This window comes from Amblyomma mixtum, chromosome 10 (assembly GCF_055824585.1).
Source record: "Amblyomma mixtum isolate Tamu chromosome 10, ASM5582458v1, whole genome shotgun sequence".
Classification (NCBI taxonomy): Eukaryota; Metazoa; Arthropoda; class Arachnida; order Ixodida; family Ixodidae; genus Amblyomma; species Amblyomma mixtum.
The window spans coordinates 95,719,108-95,742,805 of record NC_143021.1 but is presented as its reverse complement, the minus strand read 5'-3'; the positions used below and the strand labels follow the sequence as shown (position 1 = coordinate 95,742,805).

The following is a 23,698-nucleotide window of genomic DNA, read 5'->3' as shown; positions in this document are numbered from 1 at the left end:
TATCGCCCCGTGTCATTGACCTCCTGTGTAGCTAAGTTGATGGAGAAGCTGGCAAATAAATGCTTATTGTGGTGGCTTGAGGACAGCATAGCACTGCCATCATCTATGACAGGATTCCGCCGAGGTCTTGGTGCCCAAGACAGCGTCTTAGACTTACTGACTCACATTGAACACCAGAGAGCTTTCGGCCTTTCCACCTTAGCCATGTTTCTTGACGTTGCAAAAGCTTACGACAACATAGATGATAAGTAAGCGGGTAGCATATGTTCAGCGCTATTGTGCACTTGGGAGCAGTTGCCAGCTGCAAGCCTGCTCTGGCTGACGGTATGGCTGCTCAGTTGCCTTTGTGCGAAAACTGCACATAAGACCCTTTTCCAGTGCCACAAAAACGAACGTGACTATCTGAAGTCAGTCACGCTCAATTAAGTTGGGCAAAGTACACACATAGGATGTGGACTCGGCAGCGAAGTCTATGAAAAGGCATGGCATTGCCACATCCGCGGGAGTGAGTACGGCACAGGTGGTAAATGGGGACCTAAAACATGCTGTAATGTGGGGAGGCAGGCCTTCAACACTATCGAGTCCCAATTTTTGACAAAGTAGAACCACAATACCCGAAAGATTGTCAGATGGCTGGACTTGCAGTATCCGCCGGACAAAAAAAAAGTCATTATCATGCGTTACAATTACACAGCTGTTGCTTTTCTGTGCCTTTTTGTATAGTTGGCTATGGATTATGGTACCCTGAAAACTCATTCTAAAAAATTCATTCACACTGGTGCATTGCTTGTTTAAAAATCCATTCAGTGCCTGCTCCTCTTGCAATGTGAGGCATGGCTTGAGTGGTGCCCCAAACAAGCAAATGTCTCCAATGTGAAGGGCCTTTTGAGTACCACCATTGCCCAAAACCCGAGTGCAGAATAATTTCACTTCACTGGGCAAAGAAATTGAATGGAGGGCTACATCCAGTGCCTGCTCGACAACAACTCTTTCCAAGATTTGCATGGGGGCCCCCTTTGCTGCCTTCACCATCTTCACCACTTTTCCATTTCCAGTTTCAAATGGAAAGGCAGAATTCGCCCACAGTGGTCCCAGGTTTTCCACATTCTTGGCAAGGTGCAGGAGCTGATGGACATTGAACGTCATGAAGCGCTGTCCATAATATCCTGTTGCCTTGGACACGAAGTCGTGAAGTCTGCTTCCTGAAAAATGTAGGCAGGCTTTGCTATAACACTCGATGTTTGAATTCAGTTAGGCTGTGATACAAGGCAACCTTCAATGCAAAGGAATGTCTCCCAGCTACTATTGCACTGCTCATTTTTTACCAAGCTGGAGACACGTCCATTTGATGGCCCATTAACTATGTCAGAGCTCCATATTTCGTGAACTTTGTTTAACTCACTGCTTAGAAATGTCTCGCAACGAAGACGTGGAACCACACCAAGTTCTCCCCTCTTCCCAGATGCCTGCAAGTTATCTCGAACAGCGAATGCTGTATGGCTCATGCTACATGGTGCTTCGTTCTTGCAGTGCCCTGCTTAGCAGCAATTCATCAGTCAGCAATCTCAAAAAACACTTAAGTTGTTCCTTCGTGAAGAGGGTATCTTTGGATGTACTAATTCCAAATTCTGCCATTTCTGCAGCCTAATTCAGGACCTATATGTTTATTTATAGATTCCACTGCATGCATGAGGCAACTACACTGTTTTTCTCACACAATCTGTGAAATGCTCTACCTGCTATTGGCCTTGTCACTTAATTCCCAATATTTCACAGAGAGGAAAGGGGGGCTGAAAACAAAACCAGAAAATAAAAGGGAGATACAAAGGAATAGACACTCAGGTGACCGATTAGAAAAGATTACGTTTCAAACACTTCCGTTTCATCACACAGCTGTGAGAAGCGAAAAAAGCTTCTTCCAGAAATACTGTATTCCCTTTGGGAAGAAACTCATTACAAATAAGCTGCCACTGCACTTTGCACTTTAGTTTGCACATGGAAGCAACCTTTTGATCTCAGAGTGAATTTTTTGCTGGAATATGAATCAAAGTAGTGTGAAATCATCCATGGCACCTGTTTCTGGCGACGTAGCTTCATGCATTGTGATGCTATTGATTTAGGCTCCCGCCCTACAAATACTTTCCAAAACAAGCTCAAGTTACCTGCTTGCTGAAGGTCTCTTGGCGAGATATTGTCGAGAAGCAGGGCAAAGACACCCTCAACCAATAATACAGTGTGCTTCCAAAAACGCGGCTGCAGCACACCATACAATGTTGGAAGGCAGTAAAATAACAGCCAATTTCCCCACTCGCTGGCTTTCCAGAAGCACCGGTCATTCAGGGTCCTTGGCAGCCGTGTGAAAGAGTGAGGTGGGCATATGCTCAGTAAACACCTGTCCAGGATGGCTATGGTAGATGGAGTGCCTGAAAAATTCAGAGGAGGATTTTGGTTCAGTTCTCAGTTTAAAACTACTCTGACAGACATGCTCAGTCTGCCATGATTCACTGCCTTTGAAATACTTGACTATCTGTTTTGAACTGTATTACTTGCACTTTAGTTGTCAGAGTGAAAGTGATTCATCATCACCATCAGCCTGACTGCGCCCACTGCAGGCCATTGCAGGGCACAGGACTCTCCCATGTCTCTCCAATTAACCCTGTCCTTTGCCAGCTGTGGCCACCCTGTATCCCCACAAACTTCTTAATCTCATCCTCCCACCTAACTTTCTGCCGCCCCCTGCTACGCTTGACTTCTCTTGGAATCCACTCCGTTACCCTTAAGGACCAGCGGTTATGTTGCCTTCGCAGTACATGACCTGCCCAAGCCCACTTCTTCCTCTTGATTTCGACAAGGATGTCATCAACCTGCGTTTTTTCCCTCACTCACTCTGTACACTTCCGGTCTCTTAATGTTACACCTATCAGCTTGTTAGTTTTTTTTTTCTTTTTCACATCATTTCATTTTATTTCTACTCTTGCCATACCAATTACCAAAACACTGACTGAACCCATAGCCATAGGCTAGTGTGGGGTTTAGAAACAATATACATGATGGCAGTGACACAGCACTTGTGTAAAATGAAGAGCACAAAATCACGGCGAAAGACCAAAATACAGCATACAATGAGGAGAAAACAATGTGTATTTTACAGCAGAATGAATAAAAATCTGTCATGAACAACACGTTCCAACAAACACAAACCAAGAACGACTCTCACATAGGTCAAATAAGGCTCATAATGTATGTTCTTAATGTTTTAATTGTTTCATGGGACTCTTTTATTTCTGGGGGTTAAGCCTTCCAAACCCTGGCTCCTGACAACTGCACCAATTTTTCACTGTAGATGTTATTATTCGGTGGCAAATTAAAATTACTATACGTGAGGTGAGCTGGCTGCGTTGTCCATAACTTAAGCTGAACCCTCTTTGTTAGCCTCCACATTTCTGCCCCATAGGTGAGTACCGGTAAGATACAGCTGCTGTATGCCTTTCTCTTGATGGATATTGGCAAACTGCCATTCAAGATCTGAGAGAACCTGCCATATGTGCTCCACCCCATTCTTATTCTTCTAGTTACTTCCCTCTCGCGATCCAAATTAGCGGCCACTATGTGCCCGAAGTTGACCAGCAACTCGCTACCAACTGTGAACTGCTTTTCTCTTGAGAGATTGTTAAACATTACTTTGGTTTTCTATGTGTTAATTTTTATACCCACCGTTCTGCTCTGCCTCTCTAACTCACTGACTGTGCATTGCATCTCCTGAGTGACTTAGGAAGACAATGTCATCAGTGAATGACAGATTTCTTAACCAATCTCAATTAACTGTTATCCCCAACTGTTCCCAATCTAGGCCTTGGAACACCCCCAGTAAACAGGCTCACCTCCTGTTCGTGTCTCCCTATCTGACACCCTTCTTTATTGGAATTTTATTGCTGACTTTGTGAAGGGCTATGGTAGCTGTGCAATCATTATAGATATTTTCCAGTATTTTCACATAACAGTCTTCTACAACCTTATTTGACAATGCCTGCATGACTGCTGAGATTTGCACTGAGTCAAATGCTTTCTCATAATCAACGAAGGTTATATATGTAGGGGTTGGTTACATTCTGCGCAACTCTCTATCTTCTGTTTGATAGTGTGAATATGGTCAATTGTCGAGCACTTAACTAGAAGGCAACCTGCATAGCAATTGCAGTGAACTGGAATATGTTACAAAAATTCAGAACCCATTCCCTGTTTTGCCATCATAGACATGCAAAAGCCTACTACAGATTTGAATGATATCAAGAACAGCATCAGACTACACATACTGACATATGGCTAACAAAGTCAGCAAATGCAGCTTATTAAACCTAATGGGTTGTAGTGGCTGGAGACTGGGTTTGTCGATTTGCAAAACTCTGAAAACCGCATGTCTAGGGAAAAGTTTCACAGTACGACAAACCCCATTCTGCAGCCACTCACAAGGGTGCAGAAACATCAGTGACAGTTTGTTCAGTGCACAGAAAGGCTGGTGTACCATATTCCATTGACATGTAGTAAAGTATACATTGGTCAAACCGGAAAATGCACCGGTGAAGGCTAGGTGAACACAAATGTAACGTGGCACAACAGTGAAATGGTTGTTTGCCTGTGCATTGCCATGACTGTCTCAGCGAATTGTACAAGGTGTTGTTCAGAGAATGCATAGTCGAAGAAGCAGGGATCATGTGGTGAGCAACATTATAGAGGCACGTCTGATGCACAATGAACGAGTGGGGTCCAAGGGTGCGCAATAAGTTAACCTTTTGACAAAAGAAACAATGCTCCTTCATCGCTTCAGTACGTGCAAGCACTCAGTTTCTTCTTTTTCTTTAGTGGCCCCGCCTCTGTGTATATGCTGCGGAGCTGTAAATAAAATTCAGTTGAAAGCACTTTGTGCAGTGCCTGTTCTTATCAATCTGCCCCCTTTGTCAATAATGTGTATACTTTTTTTTCATAAGTTCTTTTACCCTAACTCATCTTGGCATTCCACCCACACAAATGATTTCCCAGTCAGAGTTAGTCTTGCAGTTTCTTTAAAACTTTCATTGTATGAAGCAGGAATTGACACATACCGATGTAGAAAGGCTCGTGCGAGTTTGATGAGTCCAACCAGAGGTCCGTGAGCTGCCTTGCAACTCCAAGCAGGACGCAATGCATATAATCTACTGCTTGGCTGCACACCAGATCAAAATGCGGAAGGTTCACCAAAGGAGATGGACCCTTGAGGCCATTCACAGTCACGTTCCATTCGAGGGCGCGGTCCATATCTTTAACCATGCCCGCTGATGTTCTTGGAACTGCTGCTGTCTCAAGATAGCGGCGAGCACCTGCAATCATCAATAAGGTTTCACACGCTCACTACAAGGTTTAAATAAAAGTTGAAAAACCATTATAGTGCGGGAAATCCAGAACAGTGCAGTGAGGGGCTAATTGGTACGACATTATGAGAACAAAAAATAACTGCGCAAAAAGGACGAGACAAGAGAGAAGAAGAACCACACTGCGTCCAACTGCGTTTGTTCCGTGTGGTTCTTCTTCTCTCTTGTCCCATCCTTTCTGCGCAGTTATTCTTTGTGGGAAATTCCTTGTGTTCATTTTGAATGGCTAAATGAGTTACCTCAAATCACAATGAAGCTGACAAAACATGTTAAGAACAGTAGTAGGCATCGCATGCATGTCAAGCCCAGGGAAAAAATATGCCTTTCCTTTTTCTGTGACAAAGCTTTGCTTCGTATGGTCTGAGCACCACTTTTTGTTGACTGCTGTGTTTTATGCAGTGAATTTAATTATAGGAACTCAGAGGAGTGCCAGCCACAAAGCAGCTCGCTAGCATGTCTCAAAGCTCGACCTTTTCAATGGGTTGCACAATGCTCATTCCCTCAATTCTCCCTTGTGGACGTCCCTTAAGCGAAACCCGCACCACTTTATTTGATATGAACCAACCTGCCTAACAACACGTTGTGTGGACCGACATTTTGAGTTTGGCTGCTCATATGCAAGCAGAATCACTTGCAGAATTAAGTAAAAACAATCATACCTGCAACTTGCGTTCCTGATGTAAGGCACCACGGACAGCCAAACCTTCCATTGAACTGGATGTGGTTTCCCACAGCAGCCCGAGCTGGAGCATCTACTGTGCAGCATACAGCATGAACACTGGATTGGACAGTTTCGGAGCAAAAGTTCCAGGTAATTGTTCCAACTCCATTTAGTTCCTCAACAAACTTGTCCATGAACACTGTCATGTTGGGGTGGGTATGGCCAAACCAGAGTCCACCTAACACAGGATGCTGCTGCCGAAGCTTAGGTGGCAACTCATTCACAACAAACTGAATTGGCCACACAGAAGTTCTCGAAGATTTGTACACTGGGCTGCCGTCCGTGTTGATAGTGATTGTCAAGTCTTGATCAGTGAGGCCACCAGTGCTCCTTAGCCTCCTGTAGAGGCTACCACTGGTGATGTCACTGATCTGATCAGTGCCTTGGAGGACCTCGCCAATTTTTTTCAGTTCATTGAACAACGCCTCTTTACATGTAGAAATAAGCTGTATAAGCTGCTCCTTCACATTCATAATGCTGAAGAAGCATCCTTTCTCCTTCAGCACTGAAACTTGTGAGCTTTCAGTGCAGAGTGAACAGTGGACCTGGTCCGTGCCATGCACTGGGTCCAGCACGCTGCCACAGACTGCACAGTAGTAGTGGTGCTTTACGTGAGAACCCAACTGCGGGCTCCACAGTTTCCTGAGCAGATACTTGCTCCTCGGCAGCACGTTGCCATTGAAGCCGAACAATGCGTCAATGAGGCGCAAAAGGCCATCAGCGGTGTCCCATGGGAGACCGTGGGCGACGATGAACGCCACAATCATGACGATCGCCGCCGCTTTTGTAGTAGTGGAGCCAGGAAGGGTCGCGGTGCCATACTCGTGCAGAGCTTCACTGAGCGCCTGGTGCACATTTAACGTTTGGCCACAGGGCTGATCTTCATTTTCGCCGGCACACGGCGGCATGTCGGGAATAGCTTCCGCTGAAGGGTCGCCACTACTGTAGTCTGCGCTGCTCGCCGCGAATGCAGGGGGCTCTTCGTTCCCTGCATTATCGGCGGAACACGGCGGCATGTCGTGAACACCTTCCGCTGAAGTGTTTACAGTACTGTCGTCCCCAGCTTCTGCGTTCGTGGCATTGGGCGCAGAAGTTGGGTTCGCGGCGACGGAAGACAGTACTGTCGACCCTTCAGCGGAAGGTGTCCACGACATGCCGCCGTGTTCCGCCGATAATGCTGGCGCGAACGCAGAAGTTCCTGCAGCTGTGTCCGGGGTGCCAGGAAACGCTATATGGCCGTCATAGTCTGCAGTTTCCAGATGTTCGCGCAACTGACGCCGACGGTAGTGGCGAGTTGACAGTGGCACATCGAATGGTTGGCTCTCGTGAAGATACGTCTTTCGTTTCCTCGGTGCGGAGGGGCCTTCCATAGCTCAAAGGCAGGACATGTCCACTTACGAAGTGCTTGAGTGAAACTCGGAGCGCACTTCGTAGAGATGCACTCAGGTAGAAAGGAGGCTGTAGAAAGGAAAGTAGCTATATATAGGCAGGCGGTGGGGAGGGGGTAGGGAGGGAGAGGATGGCGGTGCTCTTGGAACCAGTAAACCAGTAATTCTTGAGTATGTTTCGTTGGAAAAAGTGGTATTAAGCATGGTTTTCGTAAATAAATTTATCACTTTGGGCGAAAATCCCCCCCCCCTCCCTCTTAAATCTATCTCCGCTTCAGCCAGGCAGAGAAATACGATTTTTTGCTTCTTCTGCTGCTGATGAAGCGATATACATAACTCGTTTATTCGATAAATGCATCATTCGACGGCGCATTTTTTAGCTTCAGGGATATATCTCAAGGCAACGGCGCGTGTAACAGGTGCTTGCTTGAGGTACAGGTGGCTTCACTTCACGCAGGAATTCCACGGGGACCGCGCTGGATTTGAACGGCACTGGGAAGTCTGGGAGGCGCGGGCGTGAGGATTTTAGCGCTGAACCTTAGGTCTATCTTCAATTTTGTAACAATTCGCGTTAATTATTTCCCGTGACAGGCATAACGCTAAAGGCCTTGCGCCTGCGTCTCGCGCACTTCCCAACACCGTTCAAATCTAGCGCGCAGGCTGTCAGGTCACGTGGCAGTACGAAGCTCCGCGTGAAGCCAAAGCCATCCGTTTCCTCTTCTACCGCACTCTTCGCAACGGTCTTCGGCTCTTAAGCGTAGCTCAGCCGCTCGCCGCTGTGTTTCTTTGTTCGGATTAACTATGCCTCCTACCGCTCCGACCTACGCGTACGTTGAGTATAAGGATGGCGGCAAGGCGATTGTCGCAACCAGCCTGATCAAGGACTACGCGCCCAGCGATACAAATGATGTAGAAAAAAACAAAAAAGTTTATTGGCGCTCCGAAGCCGCAGGCCGCGAAGCTGAGGAGGGCTACTACGACGGAGACGTCGTCGTCTTGGGACGTAAGTAAATTAATGCAGCATGCCCTTTTTCGAAAATGTAATTTCTCCCTGCTTTGCTGCATGCACTGACTACCTGCACAAATCGGCCAGTGTTATGCTGCGTTTATAATTGCCTTTTGAGAGTGGCAAAGCAACCGTGCGTTTTGACCCTTTCCCTATCACGCAAAATGCAGTATACTGTGCCAAATATACCAGAATTTTTTTAGCTCATTTAATAGAGCTTTTTTTTCTGAATAAGACGACATCATTCTTCCAATGCAGCACAAATTTTTCATTACTCAAATTGCGTGAAAAAAAAATTGAATAAAGAAGGCTTCACTGCATTGAATGGATGCTCTGCGGAAGAGCCTCTTGCAGCATTCCATAGACTATGCAAAAAGAGTATAAAGAAAAAACATTGTGAAAGGCACGAAAACCAAGCGCATGAATAGCGGCTACTTTGGCTTTCCGCGTGAAGTCTTTCTTGCTTGCTTGTGTGTAGTATTTATTGCAGTGCACTCTTCCTTTACCATGGAAGCAAAAAGAAACGACTACACTTTGCTGTTTCACAGTGACCAAAGCTGACCTGGTTTCAAGGATGGCTAAGCGCCATAAGGCTGTTCCAGATGCTGTGTTTGACGGAAACAGCACTCACGGGCACACAGCGCCCTCCAAGGTGGGGAAGTCATTCTATTATGAAGTGTGCAGCATGCTATAGGTGTGGTATTTATATACTGCATACATTTTTTCCTTCATCTTTTTTTCCCAACTCATTAGGTTGGCCCCAAAGAAAAAAAAACAAAAATTAGCAGCTGCAAAAAAGGCTGCGATGGCCAGAATAATGAAAAAAAAGCGCAAAGCCCAGTATTCTGAGTCCGACACGGATAGTGATGATGACTGCGAGCTTGTGCCTAAGAGGCTGCTGCATGATGCCGAGCAAAGGGTCAAGGCCCTTGAGAAAGAGCTAGAGTCAGTTGAAAGACTCTGGCAGGAGGAGCGGCAACGCAACAGCAGGTTACAGGACCTCCTGGACAGCCGAATGAGTGAGTGAGATAATGTGCAATGGTATTGCATGGAACAGTTTACAGAAGGAGGCACTCTTTGAGACTAAAGAAATGTCCCTCGCTGACTCAGCCACTCCGTCATCCTTCAGCGGCTGAATACATTTGCAATCCAGTTGTTCCTCCAAGGTGAACACAGCGTGATGATAGTGCTGAATGGTTATGGCGCAAGGGCAGCTCTGGCCTAAGAGTGCCTTGGCACAAGGTAATTTATAGTGTGAAAGCACTATAAATTACCTGCCTGCTTATAGTGCGAAAGCGCTATCAGCAGGCCAGGGGAAAGCTCGTGCCCATTGTGTCACTGGTGGTGCGCGGGGCCCTAAAGATTGAACCCTGCACCTCTTGCATGCAAAGCGGGTTCCAAACCGCTAGGCCACTAAAACTCTAGAAGATGCTTAAGCAGACTGAGATCATCACGTGCAAATGGGCTTTCCAGGATGGCAGTCTGCTGACGGTATCTGGAAGGCAGGACTGGGGGCTTTTTGCAGTACTGACAAAGCTTGCAGTTGTCCACATAGCTCCGGACAGAGAAGTAGGCACCTGGCCAGAAGCGCTGGGGCACGCAGTCATATATCAGGGATATGCTAGCATGACCTGCCGTTGGAGCATCATGGAGCTGTTAGAGGACAGTCGAGCATAGGTGTGGAGCAATGAGCAAGACCTCACTGCTGCCAGGCCACATATTGCATGTGTAAAACGTTGTTCAGGAGCACGAACATGGCAAGGGATGAATTACCACGTTACCAAGGGAGTAGGAATGAATTACCACGTTGAGGGTGGTAATTAATGGAGGGTAGTGGCAGGTCTCCGCGGTATTCAGTTGCCGTGTGGGAGAAGTATGATATAGAAAAGATGCAAACGTCAGCCTCACACTTGCTGTGGGTAGGCAGATCAATGGGCTGACGTCATATACAGCCTGCGTCCTGGTGTAACTTCAAGTGTAGTTGTATTGTACACATCTTAAATCAGGGGGAAGGTTCCTGTCTTCTGCATAGCAGTTAGTCTTATTTCCATTTGCTAAGGTGTTTATTTTTAATCAGAGCACTGGCGCCATGACTGTACCAAAGTTTGCCACCAGCATTTTTATTTCCTTTAAATTTGATTCCAAATACTGCATGCTTCATATGCGTATACGCAAATTCTATTGCTTGTCACATTTCTATTGAAATTGGTGCGTCCTTGACATGTGCCCATCATTTCTGCAGAAGCGTTGGAGGCGACCGTCGAGAAGGCCTTGGTGTATGTCAAGGAGCCAGGAAGTCCGAGGCGGCCTGTCAAAGTATGTAGTGTCCTGTGCGGAATGTTTAGGTGGCTTTTTGCTGTTAGTTATTGTGTTGAAAAATAAGATCAAGATGCTGCTTGCCAACACCTTGTACTAATGTTAAAGTGCTGAAGACACAAAGCACAGGAATACAGTGTTTGCAGCTTATAGGTATGCTTCATTTTTTTCTTTGCATAGGTTTTCTTGTCATAAGCATTTATGTGCGTTTATTGGCACTACAATGTAATGGGAGAAGGTAAACTAATTATTGTACTGTAGTATCTGGTTGTCATTTGCAGTGGTGGTTAGGTGTCTTGAACTGCATAGATTGCCAGGGACGTGTGTTAGGAAGGAATTCCCTGAAATGTATACAGCCTTGGTCAAAAGTTTGTAGCTGTAGGTGTAACCATGCAGTGGGGCATCCTTGGAAGTGCTGCCTTTGGGGGAGTAAGGACGAGATTTCCTCTTACCTCACGAAATTTGCAACACTGGCGATGCATAACAAGCCACATGGCATGGCCGAGAAGCAACCAACTTGGGCTTTGACCTTTTGGCATGAACTACCTGGTTGCTTCCACCTTGAAAGTCAGTGGTTTACAAAGTGCAGCCATGCGCATGCACAGTTGGCAGGTGACAGGCAGGTTGGTATGTATTAACTATTACATAGTGGAAACAAGACGACATAGTCTTTTTTGCAATCTCTAATGAATATGTAAGTAACCTGAGTAGCAGAATTACAGTCGGGGTCGGAGACTTTGGACCCTGAATGTAGTCTTATTCGTGCTCTGTTACAATTAACACCAGCGAACTTGCCACATTACATTTTAGGCGCAAAACTTCCATGACAAGCTAGGCAATCTAAATTAATAAATTTGCTTGTTAGTTTTTAAGTGCTTGCCTGTGTTGTTTTTCACCCGTGGCAGATGTGCTGACTTTACTGCACTTATGTATGGAAGGAATCCTCACGCTAGCTGTGTTGTTTCAGTATAGTACATGCATGTGATACTTGGTTACTGAAATGGAGAAAACCTATGTAGTTCAAGGAGACGAATCCTGATGCCCGTATTGCTTCTCCTTGCCTGCAGTACAAAATATAAAGATTGTGCATGCAGGCAACATGCAACAAAAGGCTGTGTAGAATATGTGGTCAGCTGAGGCCCAGGAACAGAATGCTAAGACTGATACTGCTTGTCAGTGTTCTCGTGATACTGCAGCTGACTGAAGGAATCGATGCTTTCATGAACTATGCTCCACCATCGAGAAAGATGGGAATAAATAAGCACACATAAGCTGAGCTACGTTAATGCCTCCGATTATATTCTACCAGCTCAGAAAGCCCGAAAATGAAGAAAAAAAATGTTGGGCTGATCCCTCCATGTAGCAGTACTAGAGACTTCAAACTGTTCTGCTAGCAAGCCCCCACACACTTGTGAAATGAATGCAGTTATGTACACCTTAATTTTAGGGTCACCAAGTTTGCTGGAAATGTTCAGAAACCGGCCAACACCAGCGCTGGTGGGTTCACCAGCACATCATGAGCAGTTGATGCTGTTTGCACTGCTGTACCTTTTCCTCGCAATAAACATGTGCTCATCCAGTAAGCAGCATGTTGAAGCACTCTTGTAAAGGCTCTGTACTCGGAGGTGGAGGAGCTCATATGCGAAATGAGCTGGTCGTAGTACTGGGTGCGACATTTGAGGCATGCCACAAAGTGCATGTGGCAGCCAAATGATTCGTAAAATGGCTGTCGTAGCACTGAGCCTGCTGACGTGTTAGCCACATGTTAGCCATGTGTTGAAAGTAGTCACAGTTCCAATAACACAGTAGTCTCATATTTTGCAGAATGATGGCGGTCGACATGGTGGCATGGACCGGAGTCCATCACCGTTGCTGTATGAGGATGAGGTATGTGTATATTGAGCTGCTTAACCATTTTTCTACCACAGCCGATTTAGGCTTGTGTGTTTGGTATTGATGACCATTGCAGTTCATTATTGTTAAGTGTCACATTGCTTCAGGGTTGTGACTAAATTGGCATGTGGTTTGAATTAAACTGGCACCATGCGACCAATATGGGTGAGGACTGTTCTGCATTGCATTACTTGAGAAATGCAAGAGCTGTACTGCTGTCATTGTTTAATAGGTACATATTGTACAATGTAGAAAATGCAGTGATGGCATACAGCTAGAGCATCTGCCTCGCGTGCAAGCGGAGTGGAGTTTGAACCCCACTGATGTGCAGTTCTCCACTGGGTAAAAAAAAGACAGCATAAGAACCAATGAAGTGGTCAGTGCAGCCTTTAGCCTTTGAGGAGCCCGTGGTGAAACACGCCATGATCGGCGACTGGTGGACTACGTCTGGGCAAAGTTTTGTGTCTCGTGTCGCCTATTTGCATTAGAAAATGAAAAACAAGACTCAAACCTAAGAAATGGTAATACAGAAGCAAACTCGATGCCGCAGCTTGTCCAAGAGCGCCTACTTGAATTCTTGGGCGCAGGTTCAAAACATCAGTCATATATTACCGGTGGCATGTGGCATGGTAAGGAAAGAGTTAACTGCATGGCTCATTCATACCTTATGTTGAAGCAGTGTGTCTGCTGTGGGTGCACCTGGAGCACACTTTAGTTTGGTTATGTCAGTTTGTTCTTGCTGTGTGTAATAAACATTTTGTTGGGGCATTCTGTACAGGACATTTTTGTCCCACCAAGTCCAGAGGCCACTCCCAGCAAGCTTGTCTTAGCTGTTTCGCCATCAAGCGTGTTGCAGCCTGGCTGGGTGGTTTCCTCTATTCCGGCCCAGCATCCAGGCAGCATCAAACAGCCTCAGGTATCACAGACCTTATTTACGCACTTGTAGAATTTCTTCAGTTCCTTTACATTATCATCTCTTTTAAGCATACCTCAGCACCCACATTTCCGATCAGAAAAACATCAGTAGTGTATCCATGGAATAATTATCAGTCTTGCTAATTAGCTTGATGTTTCCGGTTGGTTGGTTTGGTTTATTGGGGTTTAACGTCCCAAAGCGACTCAGGCTATGAGAGACGCCGTAGTGGAGGGCTCCGTTTAGTGTCCCTTTAGTGCTGTGCATAACCATCATCTTGTGCACTGCTGGTCTGCAAGCATTTTCAGTCATTTGCCAAGCATTGGCACGTGCACTAATTGTTCAGTTTGTTGCCATGAGAGATGGAAGTCAAAAGTATTTTGACAGCAGGTGACATGCTTCCTTTCCTGTTAACTGCATGACTCATTCATAAATATGCCAGCAGCATTGTTTACTGTGGGTGCACCTGTAGCATGCTTTGTTGCGGTTCTGTCATTTTGTTTCGGAGTGCACCTCTTGAAGGCACCCGTTTCTGGTTTGTGTGTCAGCATTGCAGCTGGCATCATTGCAACTCACTGAGTGAATTAGGAGCACAGCTTGGGATGAAAGTGTGGTGATGGCAAAGAGATTGTGAGAAGGACAGAGAAAGAGGAGGCTAGTGCGAGAGCATAAATTTTGAGGAGGAGGTTACAGTGAGAATAGGTAAAAGCCTACCCTCTGTAGCATCTGCAGCGGCAGCTTCTGAGAAATGCACTGTCCAACGAGAGGCTCAGCGGCAGTGGACCACTGTGCACACTACCCACCCCTGTTTGGCATTGCATGTTCTGCGATCGCTGATGGTTCAAATAGTGGAGCAGCTGCGCTAAAAAATTGCATTACCAAGAATCCTAATTGCCGGCTCATTGTTTTGCATGTGTAGCAATCAGTTTGCTGGGTTATTTTCAGGGCTTAATTTTGGCACAGAGCCCTCAAGCCGCTGTGAACGAAGCGGCCACAGCTGGGCCGTCCGGGGTGCCACACCCTTCAGCATGTGTCCAGCGTCCAGGCGGCATTGTGCAGCCCCAGGTACTACAAACTTGATTTGTGCAGTTTTAGAATTGCTCCAGTTCCTTTTCTTATAGTGTTGTGGGCATGCTCAAAATGCCAAGCTTATTTTTTTTTTTTTTTTGCTGAATGATGGGTACTGCAGCATAGACTGCAGAGGATGAGACTGAAAAAATGCTTCACTTTTGTTTACTGTAGCATCGCACGCATTCAAGTGGAATGTGAGGGTTAATGTTTCTTGAATCTTGGGTAGGGCAGACGCACAGCAGACGGCCATTTTTCATCTCCTTGCACGCAAGGATGTTTTCATTTTTCTTCATTGAAGTGCTGTCAGTAGGCTGTGGGTGTCAGTTCATTGTTATTGGATACTCTTCACAAGGGACAACACAATGAGTATTCCTGCTGTGGTGTCTCTCTATGCATCATATGCCTTGTGTGTAAGCGTTGTAGAACATAATGCAACGCACACCTTGTGGCTAGGCCAAATCTCAACCGTGTGCTCGGCAGCAAAGTGTTTTAACCAGTGCGGTGCTGCTGTTAGTCATAACGTTTTTTAATACAGTTCTCATTGGGAAGCTCTTAGTTTCCCCAAGTCATCAACATCATGTTGATAGCTAGCTGTAGGGATCAAGAAACTGTTAGTGAGGGTGGCTAATTGGAGTGAATTTTGGGAAACATTTTAATGGAGTAAGGGGAACCATGAGAAGGTGCACAGACCGCTACTCTAAAATTTTGCTGGCGTGTCACCAGAGTTCTCTTGTTTTTCATCCTTTAGTGCTGAAATATGACTGAGAAGTCGGATTGCACAAAATATGTCACACTGAGGTTGAATCTGAGTCGCAACTCTTCATGTTTTCAGCCGCATGCATGCTGCATGGTGAACATGTTTTTCTGACTGGACCTTTAACGAGCATTTGGTTATAGGTGCAGCAAGCATTTACATTTTGCACAGATGAATAAAATTTAAAACAAGAAAATGAGTTTACAGCACTTGTGCTACTCATCAAGCCACAGTACTTGAGTAGCTGTGGTGGCTATTAAAGTTCCTTTGTTTCGGTCCCTGCAAACAGATTTTTATTTTTTACCTTAGTGCACTTATCTGTACATAAGTGTTTGCTTGTGCTCATCAGCTTAGCCAAACAATTTGCAGCTTTCTCAGCTGCTGAAGTTTATATCAGCCTCTTTGGCCTAGTATGCAGTGCATTTACTTTTACAATTTGCTTCCAAGACTGCATTCTCTTTTTTCAAAAGTTTAGCTTTAGAGTTGTATGCACATAGTCAGCATGCTAATACACTGTTTCCACTTGGAGGCTTGTTGATTTAAAATGCAGTTAGTGTTAAATGAGCTTTTGCAATCAATTTCAGAAGCCTGCTCCAGCTGTAATGCCCGTTTTAGCTGCGAGCTCAAGTGTGGAGCTGTTTGGTGCCGTTGATGGAAAGGTAGGCTGCATTCGTGGAGTTTTACTTGTACTGCTTGATTATAGCATTATTGTGACCACTGCGAGGCGAAATTCTGGAGGCCCGTGTACTGTGCGATGTCAATGCGCGTTAAAGAACCCCAGGTGGTGGAAATTTCCGGAGCCCTCCACTACCTGATAGCCTGAGTCGCTTTGGGGCAGTACACACCCATAATCCAAACCTAAACCAAACAAGAAGAGAAGACTTCAGTGCTGATTTGCACAGTAGGTAATTATAGAAGTAGTGGTAATACTGGAGGCACCAGGGAAAGGAAATGCCAGCTACTACCAACGAGAATAAGGGTAAGCAGTGCTGAAGGAAAGCAAGCCGGAGAGGATAAAGTAACTAGATTTCTGAACATCAGCCAATGTATTTTGTGCTAGGAACGCCTGCAGCTTTGGTCATAATATACCTCATAACTGACCATAGACTGGTGAACTCATGAGTTTACTCACTAGGGCTCACTAGGTGCACATTCAGATTATAATCTGAGTCGTGAATGTGTCTGGGCTGATGTTCAGATAATGGTCTGTGTTTTCGCGATGACGGCATGCACTTAGTTTTTTATTTTTTCCTTGTTTGCTGGCTGTGGAGTGGAGGAGTGATTTACTGCCGCAACCAAGCATGTTTGAGGGTGAGGCAGCTTGGTGATGTCGGCGAGGGACCGCAGAGGATTCTGTGGAAGCAAGGAGGACGGCGTTTTGTTCTTACCTCGTTGCTAGTTTAAGCGGGTGCAGGTGTAGTAACGAGCCGCATGGGGATGTATCGAAAGCTTTGTCAGAGTTTCAGCATGCAGCTGCACGGGGGGTAGTGGCCCTTTTTTGTGAGTCTCAGTCGGATCAGGGGTGCGCCACTTAGGCACCACACAGAGCCTACTGTGTCTTGAATTGAAACAGGCGAGCGAGCCCAAATGAGTCGTGAGGCAAATGAGCGAGTGAATTCATGAGTCGTGACTCAAAATGAGAGGCTGAGCCCAATTGAGTTGGGACCCCGGATGAGTCATCAGTTAAGTCAGTCCACATGAGTTGTGCTGCTTAGATGAGTTGAGTTCATGAGTGAGTGAGCCCATAAGTTGACTAAACTTTTGTGAGTGAGCATTCATCATTTTACTGAAGTATGTGACTGACAGTGGCTGAGTAGTATCTTTCAAAATTTTGTTTAACAGCTGTCTTCTGCCTGGTGAGCAGGAGAGATAATTTTCTGGTGTATGGTGGCAGGCAGAGGTGACACATGGTAGGGATGTTTGTAGGCCAGTAGGAGAGCCCTTTGTCCAGTAGTGGATGCAAACGGGGCTGATAATCATAGTGAATGGTTTAATTCACATTGATTATATGCATGCTTTTATCTTTTTTTAGGTCTACCTTGGCGGTAGATGTTTCATTGATGAAGAACGCTGGGCCTGGCTGCAGCAGTCCAAATCTGACAGCATGTTTACTCGGCAGCTGATGAGAACACTGTGGGAAGAAAAAGAACTAAAAAACCGGAGTGTGACAGGGAGGGCGTGCCCGAGGAAAGTCCACGCCGGAGCTGAAGCGAAGCCTGCTCTGACTCCAGAGAAGTTGGGTGCAGTCCGGGGTGAGTAGTCTATACAGTTTTTTAAAATCATTTCGTGCAGTGCGTCAGAGGCACGGGAGCTCACCTGCCAAGCCCATGGTCACTGGAGTTAATACCATGATGCGACAGAGGTCGCATTTTCTGGTGACAGAAAGCAAAAATGCTTGTGCACTATCAACAGATGTTAGCGGATTCCAGATTGTTCAGCTTAATTGGGAATTGAATATGCTATCTGTTATAGCTCGTGTGCAGCTGTGGGATTTATTAGATTTCACATATCATTTAGTATACCTTTCATGTAATGTAGCTGGATCACAGGTGAGGTCTTTGATGTCTAGTGGACTGAGAGAAGTTTTTTCCTCTGTAATGGCTGCAATACTGCTTACTGCAGTCGTTAGGAAAACCTAATTTATCCTCCCTCAGCTGTGACTAGTGTCTCAGTTCAGAGAGAAACATTACAGCTCCAGGATTTTTTTTTTTTAGCCAGTAGCAGCCAGTGTCACAAGTGAATGAAAAATAAAACTGCATATCAGTGTATGGTGGCCCATGTTGGCAGTGGTAGCATATTAAAGAACCCTAACAGCTGAATGCAGTTGTAGCAGAAAAACTTGGCTACTCTTCTGCTGTGAAGATGCAAGCAGAAGAATTCTTGCCATAGTGAATGCTGCTGGCTGCTCTAGTGTGACGTAATCAGATGTGTGGGTTGTCTTAATCGGTTTTTTTTTCTGCTGAAAATTTGCGCTTTTGTCTTATTATTGTGAAATGTAGCAAATATACTTGTTTTCTTACTCTCAATGCATTTGAGTCTCTACTTTGACACTGACAAATAGTATCAGTGAAGCTTTTCTTTGGCCAATTTATTTGAGCAGCTACATTTCTCTCTCCCTCTTTATTTTCCTCTCCACCTGTGCTCGAATCACTACAGCACGTCCCCTTCGATGAAGCCAGACTTAAGCACCGACTGGATGCACTGTGGCAAAAGGGTTTTCGCTATGCGGGAAAGCTAGGGTCTGTATTTCAGACAGTGTTCTTATTCTCATTAGTTGATGAGTGCTTATTTGTGAAATCTTCAGTACTGCTGCAGGTACATACTGCAAATGGTTATACTCGTCTAAGAACCATGAATATTCAGTTCGATTCATGGAAAACAAACAGGCTATTCATGTCATTTGAATGTTGTTTTCTTTTAAACTTTGCAGATGGTCTGGGCGAATATATCCGGCTGCACCCAACTGCAAACCTGGCAGCTGCTGACAGGCTGCGAAACATAAATAAGTATGTTGCGTGCTTGTTGCGTGATGTCAGCTAATCTAATAAAGTGCTGCAGTTGCAAATTCTATGTTCATTTGGAAGCTGATTGTGCATGTACAGTCGTGGACCAAACTTTGCAGGATGTGGATTCACTGAAAAAAAATTTGTGTTGCTTCCTCACTGGTCAGTTGGCTGCTATTTTTCTGGAAGATGGAATTTGCATGTGCACCCTCATGCTCAGTTCTTTTCCTTGCCTTTCTCTGCCTGCACTGAAATAATTTTTTTTCGCAATCTTGCATCTAGCAATATTTTGTCCATGACTGTACATTATTAGCTGACATGCACACAATACATCACATCATGGTATATTAATGTATAGTTGCACAGTTATGTACGCTATACTTCAGTTGAGTGAGCATGCTAACGATGATTTGTCATAGGCCATCTATGTCATCGTAGCTTAACGATCTATGACATCATAGCCTAATGATGTATGACATCATAGCCTAACGATGTACGATATCATAGCTTAATGATGTACGACATCGTAGCTTAATGATGTATGATATCATAGAGTAACGATGTATGATATCATAGCTTAATGATGTATGATAAATCGTAGCTCTACGATGCAATAACCTCGTACAAGAAAAGTCGTAGAACATCATAACATTTTTTCAGTAGGGTAGAGACACAAAGACTTGACAACTCTGCGCCCATCCTTCTAAGAATGCAGCCATTTTGTATGTATCTGGTACTTTAAGAGCCTCGCGCAAAATACGAACTATCTGACAGTTGTATCTTAAGTTTGCGCCCTCTCCCGTGGTCCCGAAAGAAGATTACAACCAGACGGGGAACGTACTACCACGAGATTCTTGCATTTTTTATTGTCCCTCTTACGATTTGGAGATAAAAAAGGAAGAACCAACATCATCTTCGCAATATTTGGCATCCTTAAATTGCCGTTAAGAGGTCCTCAGCAGTGAGTAATGAAAACTTACCAATTATGACGAGTGTTATGCAAAGGAGAAAACATTCAACTTTCATTTCTTGCTGCAGGGTTGTTTGATATTCCTTCAAAAGTTTTAAGGAACTCGCACGCGTGGAAGCTTCGTGCAACAGCGAAGGATACGCAAACTAGGGATTGAAATACACTCGTGTTGAGTTTAAAATATGCTGCCGGATTTCCAGCTTTTCTAAGAAACTAATAGCTTGGTGTCAACAACTTTGCCCCTTTAGAAATATTGTTCCCGTCCTTCGACACCAAGACAATGGCCTATTTTTCGGAAGAAGACAGGGCAAGCGCGAACAATAAGGAGGTGGTGTTCGTTGACGTTCAATAAGGTTTCAAAGGTTTATGCTCTGAAGCCGCCACCTGCATGCATGGCATCATCAGTTTTCTCCTTCGAAAAGAGGGACAATGCAGTGCGTAGACACTTGCGATACCTGGAGCCGTGTTTTAACGCTGCCTGCCGCCTGCGCGGCCCTAAAACACGCAAACAATAATTTCGCTGGAAAGATAGCGGTCTGGGAAGCTTATATAATACGTCGCATGAACCCATATTTCTAAACGTAAGCAACATTAAAATAACATCAGAACGCTTATACTTCGGGCAACGGAATATAGAAATAAAAATTAGAGAATCTTGATGGTCATGATTTTTTTTTATTTTTTTCCCGCGCAGAGTCAAGTTTTGGAACGAAATTATTAGTTTTTTTTATTGTGAGAGCTACAGCCTGGACCGTTTGAAAAGCGAGTACCTAGTTATGTATTATGATTTCTTGTCTTCACTCTAAGCAACCACTATTGAAAAGTCTCAGACGTGACGTAGCGGTGATACTAACTGACTCAATACAAAACTAACAAATAAAATGCCAGGGTTTAGAATTTCACCACCGGTTAATATTTGCGCTACTCACTCCATAAATCATAGTGACGTGTGCTGGCCATCTGCGTAAAGTAAACACACAAAACATGGTTCGCTTGATTTATTTTATTTACGTGACAGAACCCCTCAAGGGCTTTTAAATAAATGATGGGTTAAGTAGTTATCAATAGCTGTATACGTCATTGCTTTGAGATAAAAGCTACTGGAGCATCTGAAAAGAGAATTTCGGTTCTCAACATTCAGAGAAAACGAAAACAGAAAAGTAGGAGGGAAGTGGCCGGGAAAATCTAAGGTGTAAGGTGTTTGATTTATAAACCTATGAAAAACTTGTGGAGGAAGCAGAGGAGGTTGGCGCTGCTGCGGCGAGCAGCGAGGCTTTAAAAAACAGAATGTCCTTTCAGAAATGACATTCTGATTGTATACAAATACGCAGAATGAACTAAGTGAGTATTACAATTTTGAATCGATTCGAGTACATCTCTTAGCTTTATTTCGTGCTAGTCCCAGATACAACTAGTCTGCTCATGTTTAGGTCTGGTACTGGTTCTGTAAACCACAAGCTTCACTTTTTGCGGCCCATGAAAAAGATGCCATTACAAAAATTCTACAGATATTTTGGTGGATGATATGGGTGTCGTTATATGTGCTCGCCAAAGAATATTTCTGTACAGGATATTATAGCCGGAGAAACCTCAAGTACGAATTGGCGAAGTCACCTTAAAGGACCCTTTTGGCCGCCGCGGTGGCTCAACTGTTACGGTGCTCGGCTGCTGGCCCGAAAGACGCGGGTTCGATCACGGCCGCGGCGGCTAAAATTTCTTTGGAGGAGAAATTCTAGAGGCCCGTGTACTGTGCGATGTCGGTGCACGTTAAGGAACCCCAGGTGGTCGAAATTTCCGGAGCCCTTCACTACGGCGTCTCTCATAGCCTTAGTCGCATTGGGACGTTAAACCCCATAAACCAAACCTAAAGGACCCCTTTCCAACCAGTCCTGTAGGCCTATTGTTTGACGTTTCGGCCGATCACTTTTTATCTGCGAGAAGCACTTGGAGGACGCCCTCTCCGAGTAGTTCCACTGGATAAAATAGTCCGTAAAGAAGCTAAATAAATGGACATGGGCAGGGCATGCCTTGTGGAGGCACGATAATCGATGGTTCTTAACAGTAAAGTAGTGGTTTCCAAGGGAAGGCAAGTGCAGCACGGGGCGGCAGAAAGGTAGGTGGGTGGATGAGATTAAGAAGTTTGCGTGGATAGGATGATCCCAGCTTGCACTGGACAGGATTAATTGGAGAGATATTGGGTCTTCGGTTTGCAGTGGCCGTAGTGGGGCTGAAGATGCGAATGATGAACTGCGTTATGTGCCTCAAAGAGTTCAATACGAAGAGGAATTACTTATTTTCGAACAAAATTAGCGTGCCAGCAAAAGAAAATCAATGGAAGTGTGAATAAATATTCATGGTTGCGGCAATCGAGCAGAACTAGAACAAACAAAGGATATCGTACAGCGTTTGTATATACTATATATAAAGACGTTTTCTTGCTTCAAAACAAAGTGTCGCGAATTTATTGCGCAGAATTATTGAAACCTGGTGGCAGGCACAAGAACCGAGGAGAGCGATCGAGACAGTGCTCCGCGCTAGTGCACCTTTGCGACATCGTCCTTCGCCATGTCCGAGAGCTTCGCAGCAGCGTGCCAGTTTCGGGGAAGGTCTGCGCTGAGAGGAGTGTTGTAAGCATTTATAGACGAGGCCGGCCACTTGCACTGTGCTCAAAGTGATGACTTCATATAGTGAGAGTTTCGCTGAATCCGGCGTCTTCACTTGCATCTCTCCACCACTCGCTGGGGCCGCAGTTAACGACCCAAAGTGAAGCATTTCCTAGCAGGTCGCCGAGGAGAGCTGCATATTCCGACGGCAAATCGTCTTTGCTTGAAGTAGGTATCGCTTTGTGTGCCCAGGTTGTGATATCTACGCTTCTGTATTAAGATTGTAAGTCAACACAAATTAAAATGCGTGTACTCTGGGTAGACACTTGAAGTTTCTGATATTGCATTACTGGACGTCAGAAGTCGACACAGCTCTTTTGCGCCACCGGTAATGACAGGCCAAGAACTTGTTTTGCGCACAAAAAGCTAACGACCACCCAGGTGCGCTCTCTGAACGATGTTACCACTTGAAATATGCGTGCACACACTTCTGCGTTTATCCCGAGAAGCACACCTTCAGCTTCGTGTGACAAGTTTTCCAACATGCAGACTTTTTCTTCGCGGCACAATTCTAAGCGGCACCCTAAGAAGTTTATATAAAGCCAACCTCCTGCATAACTTCTTCGATGTTTGGTGCATGCTTCAAATAGAATCTAAGAGCACAGTCCGTACATGCAAGCTGTATAGCTATTTCTCAGCCTTGTGCGAAAAGGAAGGCCTCAAGATACGACTGCTGATAATAAGATTGATGGCTTCGTCCCTGAGAATTTGTCATACGCTCGGCACACTACTAATCAGCCTTCTTTTTTTGTGAAAGCTTCAATTTTCCTTTCAATGGCCTCCAGAGTCTATCATACCAACACTATGCGAAATCATCTTCTTTTATGAATCACATTGGTCGCTGAAGTTCTGTAAAGGTAATAACAATCTGAATGCAGTCTGAACGCAGCCAGTGAACCCATAGAGAAAGAAGCGGCAATCCCAGCAGTACGTCAATAAATAATGGAAACAGATAGCGAGAGCTATGTCGAGCAAAAATATCTCAGATAGCGTAATACTAATCCTGAATGCTCATCACTTGCTCACTGTGCATACTGTAGTAAAAACTAGATACATGCGCCCCCAGACATAACTTTAGGGGAGAGGTTTGCATAT

At 45.0% G+C, this 23,698-nt stretch overlaps 2 protein-coding genes across 3 annotated transcripts in view; both read right to left on the bottom strand.

The window, feature by feature from the left end:
* LOC149326471 (uncharacterized) overlaps positions 1–20,135 on the bottom strand; it is a 77,275-nt gene extending 57,140 nt beyond the window's left edge. For both annotated transcript variants that reach the window (XM_089562343.1, XM_089562344.1), the window contains exon 1: positions 19,951–20,135. In XM_089562343.1, coding sequence (XP_089418469.1) covers positions 19,951–19,996 — 46 coding nt within the window. In that variant the 5' untranslated portion in view covers positions 19,997–20,135. The remainder of the gene's footprint in view (positions 1–19,950) is intronic.
* Positions 379–7,496, bottom strand: LOC149326472 (uncharacterized). The gene is made up of 4 exons (XM_089563399.1): positions 6,065–7,496; positions 5,100–5,354; positions 2,163–2,423; positions 379–1,202 (listed from the first exon to the last, which is right to left on the bottom strand). The coding sequence occupies exons 1-4, from the start codon at positions 7,494–7,496 to the stop codon at positions 409–411; spliced, it is 2,742 nt and encodes a 913-aa protein (XP_089419525.1). The 3' UTR covers positions 379–408.
* Positions 20,136–23,698: the final 3,563 nt, after the last annotated feature.

Excerpts from the sequence above, each read along its gene's own strand:
- LOC149326472 (XM_089563399.1), bottom strand. The coding sequence starts at position 7,496 with ATGGAAGGCCCCTCCGCACCGAGGAAACGAAAGACGTATCTTCACGAG. Across the intron at positions 5,355-6,064 it reads ATCAGGAACGCAAGTTGCAG|GTGCTCGCCGCTATCTTGAG; the intron begins GTATGATTGTTT and ends TGATGATTGCAG. Across the intron at positions 2,424-5,099 it reads GCACGAGCCTTTCTACATCG|GCACTCCATCTACCATAGCC; the intron begins GTATGTGTCAAT and ends TGAATTTTTCAG.